Source organism: Harmonia axyridis, chromosome 7 (genome assembly GCF_914767665.1).
Source record: "Harmonia axyridis chromosome 7, icHarAxyr1.1, whole genome shotgun sequence".
Taxonomy (NCBI): domain Eukaryota; kingdom Metazoa; phylum Arthropoda; class Insecta; order Coleoptera; family Coccinellidae; genus Harmonia; species Harmonia axyridis.
In genome coordinates this window covers 15,954,835-15,974,193 of record NC_059507.1, presented here as the reverse complement: position 1 = coordinate 15,974,193, position 19,359 = coordinate 15,954,835, and the positions used below count along the sequence as shown (strand labels likewise).

The following is a 19,359-nucleotide window of genomic DNA, read 5'->3' as shown; positions in this document are numbered from 1 at the left end:
AGTCCCGAACCGTAAGCTTTCTAATGGTGTGCACATCTACAATGCGGATTATTTGCTTGTTGGCATAACTGTGGTTTTTAATATAAGTACCCGATTCGAGATACAAACTTCACCTGTTTTAGTAATGGAAGAGTTGACACAGTCGGACGCCATATTGATAAGGTCTATATTGGTGTTTTGATTCGAGGAAGACAAAAAAGTCCTGGATGTTGAAATTTCCATATGAAGTAACTAGATGAGATTGAGAAGAATCTTTAAAAATGTTTCTACGTTCCTTCTGTTCGAAAAATAAGGATATAGGCTTTTGAAGAATTTTATTTTGGTAATGGGATTTTACCATAATCACATTTATCAATATAGTTACCAACTGCATCTGCAGTGTCAAGCTTCAAGAGAAACTCAAAGAATTTGCAACATTAATACTGATCTGACTTTTAAACTCCATTCAAACCTTCAGTTTTCACGAAGCCTGACACCAAAAATTACAAAAATATGATTCTCACCTTTCTCAATGGTTCTTGTTCCTGGTTCTCGTCCTTAGTTTCTGCGTGGCTCATCACCAAACTGACAGGCTGAGAAGAATCAGTTTGCCCTTGTCCCAAGACTGTCCTCAAGATAGGTGTGTCTTTAGGCATCATCACGCTGGAGAATTTCTTCCTCCTGTGATGGTAGACTTCTTGGTTGTGTTGTTCGTAGGTTGGCATAACATTAGGCGGTGATGGTACGGAAAAGTGATTGGAGGAAGGATTTTCAGCTACTGGAGGCAGAGGCAAGCCAGGGACGTGCCACATGGGCATGCTGTTCCTCTCGGTAGTGTGCATTTTGGAGTACATATTAGAATAAGGATTCTTGTACATGGCATTGTTGGAATGAGGTGGTGAGTGCATATTGCTGTTACTGTGCATGTGACCTGAAGTAGGTCTGCTGGGAGGAGCTTCTTCAACAGGTTCTTCTTCCTTCTTCGTAACCTTATCTTCACCAATCAAACCCTTGATCTTCAACTCTTCCGCTGTTCTGATGATAGAAGATATCTCTTCTTGGGCTACGTTAACCTCTCCGGTGTACATGTACTCCAAGATGTGTTTCATGTCCGTGTGTTTGACGTCCTTAAGGAGCATGACGAGATGTTGATCGCCGGGTACGCTGATGAAGAGGTCCTGGAAGAATTTTGAGCATGCCGCCAAGAGCATCCTGTGGCACCTGAAGCGAATGCCGTCATTGCAGACTATGGTGACGTCGGTAAAGTTCTCGTTCTTGAGCATCTCGTCGAAAACTCTGACCAAGTTCGTCTGGTAGTTGTTCCATCGTAGGCAGTACTTTTGCATCACCTGTTCCATTTTGACTGGAAATAAGAAGGGTTGCTTTAGAAGATTTGTCAATGTGTGTTCTTTTGTATGTCGTTTGTTTCTGTCGATAAATGGTATATCTAAAATTCTGAAGGCAAAAAATTAAAACGAAAAATTCATTACAGAAATAGTACCTACACAGAATCATGGAATTTCGGACATATATTAACTTCAGAATCTATATCCGCAAACAATTGCACTCTTGGAGGTCACAGAAATGTGGCCTTCAATCCTCTTTTTTTCGATATTATGCTTGAATTTTCTATTTTTATGATTGTTATGGTGTGGTCAACACGAAATATTGAATAAAGCTTAAAATTGTTATTTTATATTCAATCGTGAAATCTCAACTTGGATCTATTTTTACGGAATTATTGAATAATTTTTTCGTTATTCTTCTTGAGTTTTACTTTTACCTAAACGCTATGAACACGAAGCATTGAGTGATTTTTCTATACATATCTACAGGCTAAAGGTAAACCAAATCGGATCATTAATCACCGGTATGTTGGGTATTGGCTAGAGGAACAGAAAAATGATATTTTTAAGAAAAATTTCTATAAACATGGTCCCGCAAACCCTTTGTTTGCGAGATACAGGGTGTAGGACTACAAGAAACACCCTGTATCTCGAAATTCGAGAAAAAAGCGTTTTCGTGCCTATGTTTATAGGACTAGAAATTATCAAGGGTATCTCTCATTTTGGATTATACCTCCAATTTAGTATAATCATGGTAATACGAGTACTGGGAATTTCTTTTCCAATATTCTTCTCGAATTTTCTTTGATTCTGAGTATGTAGCCAACTAGAAATTTTGCACGGTGCGACATTGTTATTTCAAATGAACACCCACAATTTCAACACCGTCGGCTTTGTTGTCACGTTTATGTTGGGTAATTTTCTTTCGATATTCTTCTAGAATTTAAATTTTTATTCTACATTCAAATAGTGCAAACTTTCAACTCGATTGAACGTGCTGTTTCGAAATTAATAGGAACACAACATTTCTAAAGGCAATAAATGGAATTCGCAGGAAACATTTTGATCTTCCCTTCAGAGACGTCGCTAGAGAGAGTACCCCTTAATTTTGCTACCCCTCTGAAATATTACAGCAGTAAAAATAATACAACATTATGAATCTGGAAATCTTGACCCCCCTCAAAAAATCATGGCCCCTCCTTGGCTGCCCTTTTCCAGAAAGTAGGTTGCTTCCCTTATAATATAATTTATCATAAAGAATGTTGGTCCGAATGAGAGGTTTGCCTCTTCTTTCGCTGGTGTGCCCAAATTTAAAATTTTTTATTCCGTTAAACCATAATAGTAGGAAAAACGTGATTATCACTCGTAGTACGCTTGCTATCCGTTGCGATAATGAATTTTCATCATGGTACTAGTGAATTTGTTGGAATGCAACGCTATAAAAATTGAGGCATTTCCTCATTTTGTATTTCCTGTTCATACTTTTCCGTTAAATTATCGAAAATAACGGAATTTCATGACACAGTCGGCAATTTTTTGACAAATTTTCACACAGGAAGTTTTCGGTCTATATCCGATGGGATTTTTCCGAGGAAAATAAAATTGTACGTGAAATTCATATAACATAAAATGATTAGGAATGTTGAGCCGAATGTTCTGTGTGTACTTGGTAATGAACTTGAAAGCTGAAGCAACTGCCGGATTTTCTCCAATTAAATTGAATTAAAAAAATTATTAAGGCTAATTAGAAAAGGCCGACAAAAAGAATGTGGTTACTTTCAAGATCATATGAAAAGCTTTTTTGGTGGCAAGAAACATAAAAAGAGAATAATATAAAAACCGCAAAAAAAAACTACGATAAAAAAATTTCAAAATACAAAGAATGTGCATATAAAATAAAGAACATTGAAAGACAGTTGAAGTAAAAACCTTTTTCATTAAGTTTTTCAGTTCAGATTCATTTTGATTTAATGTGGAAATCGCTTAATCGATTCTTTCGATTTTTGGAAGAAACCTTCGTACGGCAGTTTAGAATAAAATTCCTGATTTTTTCCACAAAAAATTTATAGTTATGGTTTTCATCACTTCGAAAATTGAAAGTTTTTGAATCGTATTTCAATTATTTCAATGATGAAATTCAAAATTCTAGAAATTTCCGCACACTGATAAAAAATACATAAAATCATTTTGGAGTTTCAAAAAAAAAATTAGGTTCTCCTGTTTTTCAATGTGGAAATTCAGAATTTCAATGAATTGAAATATTATCAAATAATAAAGCGATAAATGACAATTATGGATAAATTGGTAATTCCATGATAATGAAAAAATTTTGAAATTCGTCATTGAAATAATTTAGATACGATTAGGAAAACTTTCAATTTTCAAGTGATATGAAACAAAAACTACAAGAAAAAAAATCATGAGTGAGTTCATTTTAAACTGTTCAAGATTGAACAAGATTGAAATTGAAAGAATTGATGAAGATCATAGTGTGAAAGGTATTGTACATCCCTAAATTAAAATTTCAAATAATTATCTGATAAACTGAGGGAAAAACTCACTGATAGCCATTTACACTCCTTCAAGGTAGAATTGCGAGAATCGTACAACACTTGATAAAGCACAGTTATTCTCAAACAGGCCCAAACAAAAGCAAGAAGAACTTTCAACTGTCCGAGTTCAACGGAAATTAGTTACTAGTTTGAATATCCTTTCAACCCGTTCGTCCCGTACCGGGATAGGGGATTTTATTGGATGATACCACCCTTATAAAAACTTGCATTGCGATATACAACACCCGGTTTTTGGGATGGGTACAGAAGAACAAAGGACACTTTTGCGAATGATATAATTTTTTTTCATGTCTGAATAAGTTCAACTGAGACGTTGCCAAGTTTAAGATAGGGGTGAATACGGTTTTGCGTTAATTTTGAATTATATGCAGGGTGATTCAACTGCAATCTTCGCCAACATATTACATATTTTTCACTCTAGAAAACAATTTACGACTTAATGAATTTTTACCCTGAAAATCTATATACTTTAGAAGTTTGTCTAAAATTCGTTCATAAAATGTTTGTGGTGGCGTCGATATTGATAAAAAGATTTACATACCCATGAATAAAATAAAATAAACATTTTACATTATTGTCATTTTATTCAATTATAATGAACAAAATAGGCTACTCAACCTATGTTTCAAATATTATCAAAACATTCTCAAAAAAAATTGCAATAAAAATGAAAAATTCGAATAAACCGGCAAATTGCAATTTCACCCCATAGTGACTTCACTTGGAAATATAAAAAATCTAATATTATATACGAAAGCATTAATTTTCGTTATTAATATAACGATATATATATTTTTTCCATAATATTGTTATTATTCAAGAGTTTTCATTGTTAAGAGTACTAAAAAAATACAGTTTCTCTCGTTTTATCTTCAATTCATTATATTCTTACAGAAGCAACCTGTTTGAGTTGTGAATTCAATGTTGTTTTAAATTCCCTAATTGTCTTTTAAAGGGACAATAAATATGTTCAAACGCGGAAAATAACTAGCATATTTTATTGTAGAAAATGTCAAAATTCGCTGCAAAACATTAGAGGCTAAGTAACGAAATATTTTAGATTCAAATTGACGACACTCTGACATCATGATGAAATATGAATTATTATTGTTGAGTTATGAATTATTCGAGTTATTAGAGCTTTTTTGCATATTTGATTTTTTTGGTCAAATTGATGTCTATCGTTCTGGAAATCTAACCTATGAAGACATATAGGACAAAACATTTTATACTGTCAAATAGCCTATTACAACAACTTCAGTTTATTTTTTGCAGTAATTTTAAATGCAGTATCATATCTCTAATGGTTTAGAAATAATGGAATTTTGAATATTGTAAAAGCCCGATTAACGCTCAAATAATAAATTACATTTTAAATTTCGCAGCGATTTTAAATTCACATTCACGACGACTTGATTATCATTCGAATCCACAGGAAAAACCATTAAGTTGTCTGTGAAAGGAAAAAAGTGAATGCAATTGTATATGAATTTCATGAATTTTATGCAAGTATTGATTTGTAATTAGTAGCCGGACAATTCCATCAGCGGAAGAACTATTTATTGATCTATTTGCTTTGTTTTTGAGCTAGTGCTGAATTTTTAAGGTATCTAGGTCAAAATGCTGGTAATAATATTTGTATAGTAATCGATGAAAAATTGGATATACGTTAATTTTTCCGCTGGAAAATATTTAATTTTCATGAATTTTCCAAATTTGGTCATAATCGCCCTTGACATTTCAATAAGATATCTTCGTATTGTTAAAATTGAATGAAGAATGCTTTGTATTTGTAATTGCTCAGAAACAAACTTTTCCGCTGGAAAATATTTAATTTTCATGAATTTTCCAAATTTGGTCATAATCGCCCTTGACATTTCAATAAGATATCTTCGTATTGTTAAAATTGAATGAAGAATGCTTTGTATTTGTAATTGCTCAGGAACAAACTGAATGTTAAATTTTTTCATAGTCATAACAGATGAACCTGTAAGTTGAGTTAAATTTTCCAATCTCACTAAACTATCAAGGCTGTTTTTATTTACTGATTCTTTCGAATGAGGCCAAAGCCTTCAAATGAACTTAACATTATCATTTAATAGGTTTGTCCGCAGTTCCTTCAGATCAAGCGAATAACTATTTAATATTCACGAAATTAATAATATCCAAGGCCTATTCTCGCAAATAGGTACCCACTCATAATTACTGCGAAGCTGCTAATTTTATACAATCATCCTTTAAATAAGTTTTTCAATTCATCCAAGAGAAATTACACTACAAACGGAAGCAAAACAATTATATGCTTTTGTTTGGTCCAATTTTTATAGTTTTGACTGTAGGTTTTTGGTCTTCAGAGTGCATTATAACAATTTTACGGTAAAAGTGGAAATTATATATAGTTGAAAACCATAATTATCGATTAAAATTGAAGTATAAAAGAAAAAATTATTTTTTAATATAATATACTTTTTACACTTGTTTAGTTTTTCCTTGCTTCCTATTGTATTTTTCGATTGTACCAACTAAAAATATAACTCAATTTTTATATTAAAATATGAAGTAATTTTTGTAATTTCCTCAGAACGTATTTCAAGGGTTTAATTATTCTCACAATAACACTGAATCACTGAATACCTAGAACTTCCGACATGTTCTCATATGTTCAATTTCTTCAATTATACCCTCGAATAGAACCTCCCTCTAATGAATATTTAACTACAACTATGGGAATTCAACATCTGATTGCAATTGGCGAATATTGATTAAGACTGAATAATTTAATGTTGGCGGTTTTCTCTAGAAATCAGAATCTATTCGCATGTTCAACGTTCAGAACCTATTATTACGTCCGCGCTAGGAATATTACCAATTTCCTGTTAGCAAAAGTCTGTCTCGATTTCGTCAAGATAAAGAAACTCTGGGATTTTCTGCTTATTCTGTAGGATTGATATAATAAGGGAAGTTGAATATTTTTGTAAATACAGGTCGATTTTTATTGGACCAAATACTGTATTCACAAAGTTCTATTATCGCGTAACCAGAAAAGTTGGTGGCCTTCAAGACGCAATGATATGATCCGATTAGATCTTCAACATTAATCACTATTCAGAAAAAACCATCGTAAAACTTGCAGAACTTACCGAAATCACAGCAAATTCAAACTACGATCTTTGACTTGTTCGGTAAGTCGATTTTGATACAAAGATCATCACTGTTACTACAAATGTGATAGCATTCCCAAATTGTCACGAATAAAAATCATGTTTTTTATATTAAAAATGTATTAGACTCCTATCATTCCATAAAATAAACGATGACTTTCCAAAACTAGTCGACTGGATGTAAAAATTGCAATCGTAAAATATACCGGACTTCCTTGATGACACACAGTGATTTGTGACCAATTTCAAATTGGAAATTAGTGAATGTAGACAGTGGAGTGGAGTTCTCATTGTTTACGCCCAAGCTCCGTTTTAATAATGCAGTTTGGTGCAGGAAGTGTCACCCTTCTTCACCCTATGGGGATAATAATGTCGAATTCGGCATTGTATGCAGACAAGTTTAAATAATGAACTTCCTGACAAAATACATATGTTTATTTGCTTTTTCATAAAACTTTGATATGAACCATTAACACATTCAATGTTTGCGCCTCGAAAAAACACTAAGAATATTCTTTCGAAAAACCTGTTTGATGACATTGAACCTGCTTATGGAAAATAATTTTTAAATACTTACATAAAAGATGAGACTCTTTTGATAACTTCCACGTGGCAAAATAAGAGTATTTTTCAAAAGGAACAGCGATCCAAGTAGTTTAAATAGTTTTTTTATTGAACTTATCACAATCCTAGTCCGTCCATGCTAATTTTTTACAAGATTCATATAGAATCGATGTTATTCTATATGTTCCAAACAATTTTTTCCATCGGAATAGTTGAATAAACTTAAATTTTATTCATGCGTTCATATGATTCATGCATACCTATATGTATTTGCATTCGAAATTTCCAAAACAATTCTGAATTCACTTGTTTAATTTCTAACAAGAAACAAACATTGAGTATATTTTAGTCTGTTCGATAGTCAACAGATCCTTCCATAGCAAGATCTGGAAAATTTCCTAACCACATGGAAAAAAAGAAGCAAACGCATATGATATTGAACATAAGGAGTTGAAAAGCTGGATTTATTGGTGAATGAAAAGATGTAGTTGGCGCCGCGCCAAACTTTCTCGAATAGTAAACATAAAGAGGCTAATAAAAAACCATTGGGGGAGAGGGTTCATCTGAAAATAGTTCACACAACAAAATGTGTGGTCTTTGTTCAAAAAGAAACACTTTTTTAACTAATGACACGTGAACAGTATCAAAACAAAAGTTTAAGCTAAGCCCTTTTTCCAATATTCATTAAAATCATTGCAAATGTTAAAACTAACCAATTTTAACAAATATAATAAAATAAGATCATTTTACTTAAAGAGAATTCCGCAAATGTCTCAAGTTTAAAAAAAAAAACACATACGAAACTATCAAAACAAAGGGGGTAACAACGCACCGAACAGAAAACAGAGGGTGAAAAAACATCAATTAATTAAATAACATTTTAAGGTGCAGGAAATCGAACAGATAGATAATAATGAAAAGCCACAATTCATGCAAGACAAGGTACAGTTAGAAGGGGACTACTACAGGAAACAAGAACTGTGAAATTTCTGCGGAATTTGACAGATGTTTGTGAAACCTACGAGGGTGGTGCATTCGTGGAATGGCTTTTGACTTGTGAAACAAGAGTATCACTTCCTCCGTTAGAAATAAATGGAAAAAAGTGGAATATTGAATTGAATTAATAAAGAAATCTACTAAGAAAAATAAGTAATATTGTATTATAAGATCGTGAAAGAATTAAATAAATAACAAATAATGAAAACAGTTGAGGGTGAATAGTAACATTTAATATAAATTGCAAATTTGAGAAAATTAAATTAAGGATCATCATTTTAAATAAATAGAAAAGTCAATGTAAAGGAGATTTTGTTGAATTAAAAGAATGAAAAATAGTAAAGGGGGCATATGACAATCGAAAAAAGGGAATTAAATTTAGGAACAGGACAAAAAGTGACAATTGCACAAGTCGCGAAAGGCAAAAAACCGAAAAAATTAAAAAAAATACTCACATAATCACGTAGTCTCCTTAGTATCTGACACTTTCGAAAAAATAAAAATAATAATAACGCAAAAAAAAACTAAAACCGTATAAAACAATCAAAGTACAGGTCCATCAGCTTTCTATAGCATATTACGAAGTTGCATTGGGCGAAACTTGCGGTGAAATGATAGGCATCGGCATGGAATGCACACACAAACGCACAACACACGCACTCTGTGCGCACTTTTTACGCAATGTGTACGACTTTTCGTCAAAACGTCCGCACGAATTCTGAAAATGGTAATCGGCCACCCCAAGGGACGTAGACAGTGGGGGTTGAGTTGCTGGTGTATTTTGGACCGTGTAGACACACGCAACAAGCGGGGGAGGTGGAGAGGGGTGGCTGTCGCGGTTCGGGAGTGGGGAAAGTTGCGTTTGAGGGGGTGTAGGGGGGGGCGAAGTGGATGCTAGATGATCGCACTATCCTAGGCCACATGCAACGGCTAGAGGGGGAGTGTATCTAGGATCCTAGATACATGCACTATGAGGACATATTCGCAAACTTAGAAAAAAACACTCTTGACGTCACGTCTGTATGTTTAATATTTTTTAGATGAAAAGATTAAGATGAAATATAAAATTTATATTATATAAACAAAATAAAAAAAAATTTATAAAATATAAAATTTTGAAATCCTTTCAGAAAAATCTTTAATTTTAAGATTGTTGCTAGAAAAATAATAACCTATTTCTTCCTCATGAATTTTTGAAATTTTCGAGAGTATTAAGTAAAATAAAAAAATTAAAATATAAATAATTAAAACATTTTTCTGTGATATATTTGTCCATTTATTATTTATGCATAGTATTTTTCAGAGATTTGCTGGGTAACTGAGTTCTGAAGTTGTAATTGAACAGTTCATTCTACCAACTCAATGAAACCAAATTTGTTACTTATTATTTTGTTTTACATCGATTTTAATAGATGGTGAATTAAATTCAAATGAATGAATAATAAATGAAAAATCTATCGAAGGAAAATATAATTATTATTAATATTATTTCTATTTTGGCCGTGTTTGTCAGTTCGAACTTCAAGAGTTCATGATGAATGATTGGGTACCCATTTTTCTTCCAACAAATCTACACATCTCAATATTTTAGAGTTTTCTGGACGAATCTTCATCAAAATTCTAACACATGGTTTGCATCTTAATCTCATCATCAGAAAATAACAAAACATAGTGAAGTGTGAAATAGGGAGTTTTTACTCTATTCTCCAAATTCGTATTCATATGTTTTTTCCACAATATTCAACATGTAGAATTTTACTTCATTATATGGGATATATCATGAAAACATATGATGTCTTTTTAATTCAACACATTACTTTTTGGGGATCATTTTCTTCAGGAAACGAAAAATCAAAATTTGAATACAATAAATGCATACGACGTTTTTTTGATACACCCTTTCCTAAAGTACTCAATTTACAATTTTACAATTTAAAATGTGTATAATGTCAAAACTATGTATAATTTTGTGTTTATATCGTAGGTTATGTCATTCTATTATGGAAAGATACAGTTTTTTAGAAATTGTTAAATTGTTCGATCAAATTTGTCTACAATACGACGAATATTGGGTTGTTTATCTGAATAAATTGATTCTTCTTGAATTTCTCTAAGTATTCAAAAAAATAAATGGCTTAATGCACTGAACATATATAAAAAATGTATAAAAAAATTAGTGTGGTCATTATAAACATTATATCAAACTTGATGGATTCTATCTATATACCGACACTTATTATGGAAGAAGAACAGTTTGTCTTCAAAATCATTTATTTCAGATTAAATAAATTTCTCTATTGGAATTTTCAATTATTTCGAGAATCAATGCTACGTCTTTTGGCTATAAACTTGATACATCACAAAAATTTAATCTGAAAACTTCGAAACGAATCAATCCGTTCTCCAAAAGATATTCTGTGATTCATATTCAAATCACAAAATCTTTACATACACACAAAATTCCAATAAAAAAAAATCATTGAAAAATGTCAATCATTATCCGCACGAAATTTTGCAAAAAAATCCTTTTCACTATTTTGAAACTGATTTCTAAATTTCAATTCGATCAGATAGATTATTTTTCAATTGTTGACGACTCAACCGAGGTTTTTGGATCCTGAAAATTCTATATCCTGAAAATCTATAGGAAATTGTGATTGAGAGTCCATTTTCGGCTCAAAATTCGATAATTACAGGGATTAGAGCAGAATGATAGCCTGCTAAAACTTAAAACTTGAGATATTAATATACAGAAAAAAACTTATTAATTAGAAGGAGATTAGGACTTTTTCGTATATTATCGAAAACAATTTATGAAAATACGTGTCAAAGCTCATTATGATATAAAAAAAGAATATAAAAGTAAGTAAAAAGTTGAGATTCAAAATAAAAATCAATCTAATGAATTACCAATCAAAATTTAATAATCCCCGTTAAGTAAAAAAAAATTGATCTGAAAGACGCAGAAAAATGTCTATTTCCTATCGTCTGGTTCTCAAAAATGAAGTCTACTGCGATTTCTGTCTACTATCAGACCCAAGAACATCAAAAGTACTAGACCACTAGCCCAATCATGGTAAAATAAAATAGATAAATATGCCATACGACCATCCTTTTTTGGCCCTCATGCTGTCTCACAAAATTCGACTGCATCATCGTCTACAAAGTTCGTCTGCTTTTGCCTTTGCTTGCGTGGAACTTTGGCCACATTTTTATAGAATATAGAAATGCACTTGATTCAAGGCGCGACGTACAATGCGATTGTTCTTTGTTGGACAGTTCGCCGACAATGTTGAGGCTACGTGAATGTTTTTCCAAAAACCCTTTTTTACCTCAGTTTAATAACTTTTTTACGACTTTGTGTGTAGAGCTATCGGACGGGTCTTGTATACCTGCAGGTGTCCGAGATTTTTTGGTATTTATTGGGTATAAAATTTGGGACAGATGAAGGGAGTAGATGCAATGTTTGTGAAATTTGAGAAAAGGTCATTATTTGCACGAATCATTGTTCATTTTGGTTATTATTCCTTGAAATAAAATTTTAGAATTCTAGAAAAGAAAAATAGTAGAAAAGTATTTTAAGAGTTTGATACTAATTTGAGTTTAGCAATGCGGAGCTTTTTTCGAAAAATATATGATCTATTTGCACGAAAATTATTAGAACTTTGGAAAATATTCAAGGAATTGACTGAATATTGAACCTAATTCGTAAAAAATTATTCTAATAGGATTTTGAACAAACGCACAAAGGCCTCGGAATTCACACTTTTCACTTTTTTCATACGAATTGAAATATTGTTTGATAAAATAAACCATACTGTGAAATTTGCAGTTTCTCCCAATCAGTAGATTATATTAAAATATGACCATCGGAAAAATTGAACACTTTTATTACTTTATTATTCCTTTTTTTCTGGGTAATTAAATATGTAAATAACATTTTCCTGACGTCTATTGCTAATCGATTAAGAATTGAGTTTACTATTCAAATCAGAATTCGTGAATTTGTTTGTTTATTCTCGTTATTAATGCTCAAGATAAACCAAAAAAATCTTGAATGAATCTGGTTCTTAGAATAATAGCATTATTTCTGCTTCTGTGATAATCTAGTATCATAAAACAGGCCAAATTATTATTTAATATCCTTCAAAATTGAATTCACAGCTATCTAAACTAGATTAAAATAACGATCGACTACTTTTGGCACGATTACCATGAGTTTGATTGGGAAAACTTGAAGAGCGAAGTTTCTTATCAAAAATTCATTTCCAAAAACCAGAAGATTCTTTCGGACGGTTTCATGTCTTTAAGTGTAAACATTTATTCTACACACTATTGACGAAGAAATACTTTTCAACATGACCACATTCAGACGAAAAAGTTAATTCTAACAGTTAATAATTTCCCAAAAAAAGAACTGTGGATAGCAGGTTGAAGTTTATTCAGACTAATTTTTGGAGAATCTGAAAGTTTCTGTGTTTCTGAAGGGTTCACTGCCAAACCCTTTATGTTTCAGTGTTTTTTACTTGGAATATATTATATCATATCTACCTATATTTTGTCAAAATAAAAAATCTTCCTGAAAAAATGTGTTGGTCGTTTTTTTTTCAAGTCGCAGTAAATATCTAACAATAAATGCAGAAAGATTATGAGATCAAAAATTTTATCCGCTGCTGTGAGTCACTCTCCAAATTTTCAGCATTGTTCAGTAAATATATCATAATGTATTAATCAATTTTGAACGAAATCAGTAAATATTATGCAAAATTTGCAAAGATTTGTTGCTGAACAACTATATTATCTTATTTGAATCCAAAGTTTGTAAGAGATACCCATATTATACTTTTACGTATTATTTCGATGAAATAATTAGAGCCAGTTTGTAGCATAGTAACAGTATATATCGAAAAAAATGAAGAATACTAGACTGATCCCTAAAGTCAGAAGTTTTTGAGCGCTCGTTATTTATGTGCCAATTGAGATATGTGATCCCCAAGAGCGCAATTTCAAACATGAATGAACTACCGTTCAAAAGCTCTTGTGTTCACGGCAGAGCTTCTTCATTTTTTAGATGTTGTGCTTGAATTTTATGAAAATGCAATATAAACAAAATCTTTGAATCAATATTCCATATACAAACATATAGGTACCCATCAAAATCTCTAATCGGTGGGATCTGTTGTCACTGAGATATTATTTTTTCGAAATTTTGCTTGATTATTTCATGGTTTGAATGATCAATACGAAATTTTGCAAGAAACTTTTGTTTTTAGATATAGAGTGTTAGTAACTAAGTTCGACAAACTTCATGTATGAAAAAATAATGACATTTTGCTAAATAATTTTTGTTCGCAAATGCTTATTATTCCGAGATACGGGGTATCAAAATTTTTCTTAAAAACTGAATATTTATTTCTTGCCAGTGGCGTACCCAAGGGGGGGGGGGATAAGGGGGATATATCCCCCCCAGAAGGAATATCCATTATATGTAACAACCTTATTTATCACAATCTTATTATGAGTAAGCAAAATTCTTTGGAAAACTCCTTCAAAAGAAGGAAAATTTGAAAATTTGTTTTCTTTATCCCCGCCCAAGACTTATGTCTGGGTACGCCACTGTTTCTTGCTCCAAAACCGATCGAGATATTCAAATGAAATTTGGTGGGTTTATAGAGGTAATTGCGAATTTATTGACATGCAAATCAGTATTTTATTTTCATCATTAGTGCGTATAGGGGAAATGAGTATTTTTCAATTCCTTGTTCAATTTGCGACAAAAAATCTCCCATGCCTTGTTTCGTGCAAAAAATTAAATATTTTCCATTTCTTCAATAATAATCATGAGGTCGTTATTGATAATGTATTGAAGTTAAGATGTTCTATTTCTTCCATAAAAACGGAACCCCATACAAAAAAGATTCTTTGTCACAAATTGAATGAGAAATTCAGGAAATATTAATTTGAAATAGCTCCATATGACCACCATATATTGAGGCAAATTTTCTATGCAATGTTTTTAGTATAAAATTTGAAATGTACAAATTCTAAGAATCTCAAGTAACTTTACTACGAAAGATAATTGGCCCATGGTCCATAAGAACTTATTTGTTGAAAATTGCCTGTATAAACATTTCGTGAAATTTGGCCAGAGATAATTTGGGCATCTCAAAATCTCTAACCATCATACAATTATAGAAATATTGGGTATTTTTTACAATGTTCTTCTTGAATTATCTTTGGTGATCTATTATGATGCAATCAGCTTGAAAATTTGTCCTTGGTTTGAACATGTTATATCAACACCTGGATTCTACGTAAAAAAGTGCCTGTATAATGTTTTAATTTCAGAGCTTTATCATCAGTATTAGCGGAGAAATAAATGTTTTTCGATATCGCCATTTTTCCAATTTTCACTTATACCTCGAAAACAAAAGAAGAATACTACCCTTGTTAGTTTCTCAGAAAAAGAGACCGAGAATGGGGTATCAAATTTTGCCTATCTCCTGTTGTTTAAAAGTTGTAGTGCTAAAATATCGAAATTTGTCCACCCTGTACACCAAATGAACCTATGAAAATACCTCTAAATTCAATAAAATAAAAGATTCAATTTGAAAAAGTTGAGAGTAGTTCCGGTGAAATTAGAAGAAATTTGAGAAAAATTTTGGGGGGCCCCATTGGAACAAAATAATTATTTCCTTGTGTCATCGCACCAAAAAAAAAGATGAGGAAAGCACTGACGTGAGTCAGTAATTTATGAGATATCGTCATTCGACCAATTTGGAAAGTGGTCCTTTTGGCAAGTTATCTATTATTTGAATCTCTTCGGACAATGAAAAATATCTGTTTCGATTTTCAGACTGCACCATACATTCCCAATCCCAAACGTGAACCGTGACAATTTCCAAAGCTCCATCAGCGGAAATAATAAGCGGACGAAACAAAGAAAACCTACGCCCTATGTCAACTGTCAAGGAGTGTTCCAAACAGATGAGGACCGCTAGAGCGCGAGTAGAAAAAGACGAAAATAAAGCGGGACGCCTGTTTAAAATACGAAATGAGCAAGTGAAGTTCAGGGCTGCATGGAGCCTCGCTCAAATAACGCATATCTATTGCGGATGTAAACACTGGGCTGGCTCAGACTGTTACGTGGAAAGAAGAAGCATCTCCGAAAATGCTATAAAACGCAACAGGAACCGGTGTACTAGTTGGCCTTGGCCATCGAAAAACCCACGCTTTTCATGCTCGGTGGATCGTAAGGGCCTGGGCTTGATTCGTACAGGGATTTTGATTCGGTTCGAATTTTAAAACTTGGGCTAGACTCTCGACCAAGTGGTTCTTATCCTTTCCTATACAGGGTGATTCACCGGGATGACCTATTAGACGTTTATGGAAAACTAATCATAATTTTGAGCTGAAAATTTGCATATTGGGGTTTGAGACAATGAATTTTCTCCCTAAAATGTTTTCAGATCTCTGCAACTTTCGGATATACCGGAAACAGACTTCTACTTCATTATTTCAAATAGCTCAACCAGTATATTATTGCATCATTAGATAGCTCTTTTAATGGCAATTTCGGTAATATGCCATACCTTAGGTAAAAATTCAACGGTTCATGAGTTAATGGGATTTTTATGAAAAACTTGATGGCGATGAGGACTCACCTCATCCAGAAGAAACTTTTTCGAAAAAATGTTTTTATTTTTCGATTCTGCAAATACGTATAGTATCATAAGACTGTTTGCGGTTTGGACCAAAAAAAGGGGATATAAGAACATCATGAACTTGGACAATTTAAGTCGATTCTACGTACAAAAATAGTGGGTGGATACTTAAGCAAACCCTATATCTAAAATGAATTCTTTAAGAGAAACTTGAATAAGGAAAAACCGCAATTCCTCACTGTGTGGAATAGGTAGTCTGTGACTTCCGAAAAACACAGAAAGAAACTAAAATTCGATGTTTGGATAATTGAATTTTACAATTCATGAATTATAACTGATTTTTCGTTGGGATTGTTGAGAAATCCATAAACCAATACAATTTTCAATTACCAATAATTCATTAAAATTCAAATTCAGTTATGGAAACATCGAATTTTAGTTTCTTACACAGATAAATTGCGGTTTTTCCTTATTTAAAGTTCTTTCTTGATAACTCTCAAAGTATTCATTTTAGGTATAGGGTTTGCTCATTACCCCTCACTATTTTTGTACGTAGAATCGACTGAAATAATAAAAATAAAGGTTTTAATTTGAAAGTCTTGAGTTTTGATTAATTTGAATTGTCCTTGTTCATGATCTTCTTATAAATACCCTGTACATTTCTTAATTTGCAGAGGGCGAAAAAATGATAAGATGCAAGAAGACGAAATTTTCGAGGATTGTCGAGTTCCTGGCAGAGAGATGCAGTGTTTAATTTTGATGAAGAGTTTTTCTTCGATAATTTGGTGTCGATATATATCGAAAGGGTAAAAATTGAACCTTCAAAACATGTACTTATACTTAATATTTTCTTATACTTTTTCGTTTCCTATAAAAATTGCTCCAAAAAAGTGATAAATAACATTGTGTTCACTATTTCACGTTCTTCTTAAATTAACCGATAGAAGCTCTAATCAAGTTCGAAATATCTATATTCAAAATGACGCTCGACTCTGATTGGCCTCTCAAGTTCGGTGTTTTCACATTGTGTAGCTATATAATAATGCAACGTAAAATATAAATAATTCTGCTTTCATTTCAGATGTTTTAACTTTCATTTTCTCTAATAAAATTACACTCGTTATTGAACAGAATAGGAACTTCTGACTGCAGTTTTATGTTCAAAATACTGAATGGAGGGAGAATTGTAGACACGTACGAAATTAGTATTACGTGAGAAAATATATTAATACAAAATTGAACAAGCCTACAAAGCTTCTCATTTCACGTTTGTGCTTTTCTCATTTTTCAAATTTAAATTTACTACGAGGGAGATTTGACACAACATGTATGAAGAAAGTTATTAAATTAAAAAATTAACACATCTAATTCAATGACAATAATACAAAATATAAGCGAGTCTAGTTGATAAAATAAATACGGAAATGTATAACACATTGTGATTATTTAATATTTATAAAATGAAAAATATAATTGCAACAACAATAATTGAAAATACATATAATTATCTATTATTCAATTTCGTCTTCATCGTCGAAAATAATGAACCAAAACCCCCCAACCCTGTCTCCTCTAGGTTCGCAACCCTTCTTCTACGCCGAAAACGACATTGCATAAATAATTCAGAAAATACATTACGTCTGCGCCAAAGTCCACTCTCTCTTCGAACTGATGCTGCCAATGCCGTAAAGAGAGGGTGGGACTTGCAATTTGCAAGAGCAATTGCGCAGGTAGAGTAACACCCTCTATTTGAGAGAATTTTCATGCACAATGCGAAGGCGTCTTTTAGGGTTGTTGAAATCGCCGTAAGCGTCGTTGTCGTTATCGGAAGGGATATGATGATTGTCTGTTGATATTCGAAGGTAGAGTCCGAAGAGATCTCCATCACCCGCTTATGTCGTAAGATATTCAAAAGACGAATTTTTGCATTTTCTGGCATTTACCTAAATTCATGTTTCACTATCCAAGATCCATTCGTTACTTATTTTCTGATTAACAACATGAACTTGTGTTTTGAAGTTTTGCTACCAAACTTTGCAGAATTGTTCAACAACTAGTCAATGATAGTAATGGATCAAAATTTCAATGAAAGGCATTTTTTATTAATGTGCTTCACTACCCCTATTAGTTTGACAACTCCTCACCCTCCGTGGCATGAATTATACCAGGTGATCGATTTTCTCTTGAGGTATTGCATCCCAGGCAATGTGTAATTCATACCGAAGAGCTTCTGATGTTTGTGAAAGATTGGCTAATTTCTTTAGTCTTCTGCTCATCATGTCCCACATAGGTATGATCAATAGGTTAAAATTCGGGTAATCTTGAATGCCTTGCAATGTAGGTATGGCCATTATCCTACTGAAAAATCTGGTCCTTCAGTCCCTGAACGTCATCTAAATATGCATCAATATTCAATTTACCTAATTGTTTTGAAAATTTCGATTTTCCATACGATTCAGGGAGAGCTAAAGTGGAAATCCGTTTAGCTTTCCTTAAAGGATTCGTTTTGATGAAAAAACGAGTATGTTTGAAGAAAAATCAATTGATGTTTATTTCATTTCAAAGAAGAAGGTATGAGGTATGCCATTAACGATGGAAAACGATATTAGCCTCGATTAAAATCTTCATGGAATTTTCCATGGCCAATTCGCACATTTCCGGCAGTATGTCCTGGATAAATATACAAATTCCATATTTAAGGTCCTGAATCAAAAAAAGTGTGGCCAATGGTTATCACCTCTTCGAAAAATAACACGGTCAAGAACCTTTCCCCGAAAAATTGCGCATGAGAATTGGACAAAATGTTGGCAATAAACTTAGAAAGTTTGGAATTGGGATTGTTGCTTGCATTGATTCTCCCAATTCCAAACTTTCTAAATTAATTGCCAACATTTGTCCAATTCTCATGACAGGAGCAATAACAATTATTATGTTAAAGATTCCTTTGAGTTCTCAAACATCATTCAAAATTTCAACATTCCTGATAACCATATAACGGTCAGTTTGGATATTGAGTCTCTTTTTTCTAATATCACATTTGATGCCGCATTGGAGAGTATCGGTTCCCATTGGGATT

General features: G+C 32.5%; 1 protein-coding gene across 3 annotated transcripts in view; it reads right to left on the bottom strand.

Annotated features, from left to right (window-relative positions):
• LOC123685448 (protein tramtrack, alpha isoform-like) overlaps positions 1 to 19,359 on the bottom strand; it is a 46,548-nt gene that overhangs the window by 4,727 nt on the left and 22,462 nt on the right. For 2 of the 3 annotated variants that reach the window (XM_045625150.1, XM_045625152.1), the window contains exon 2: positions 504 to 1,342. In XM_045625150.1, the coding sequence (XP_045481106.1) occupies positions 504 to 1,337 (834 nt within the window). In that variant the 5' untranslated portion in view covers positions 1,338 to 1,342. Of the gene's footprint in view, positions 1 to 503; positions 1,343 to 9,074; positions 9,294 to 19,359 lie in introns of those variants that run through there. The other variant, XM_045625151.1, reaches the window with a different exon arrangement.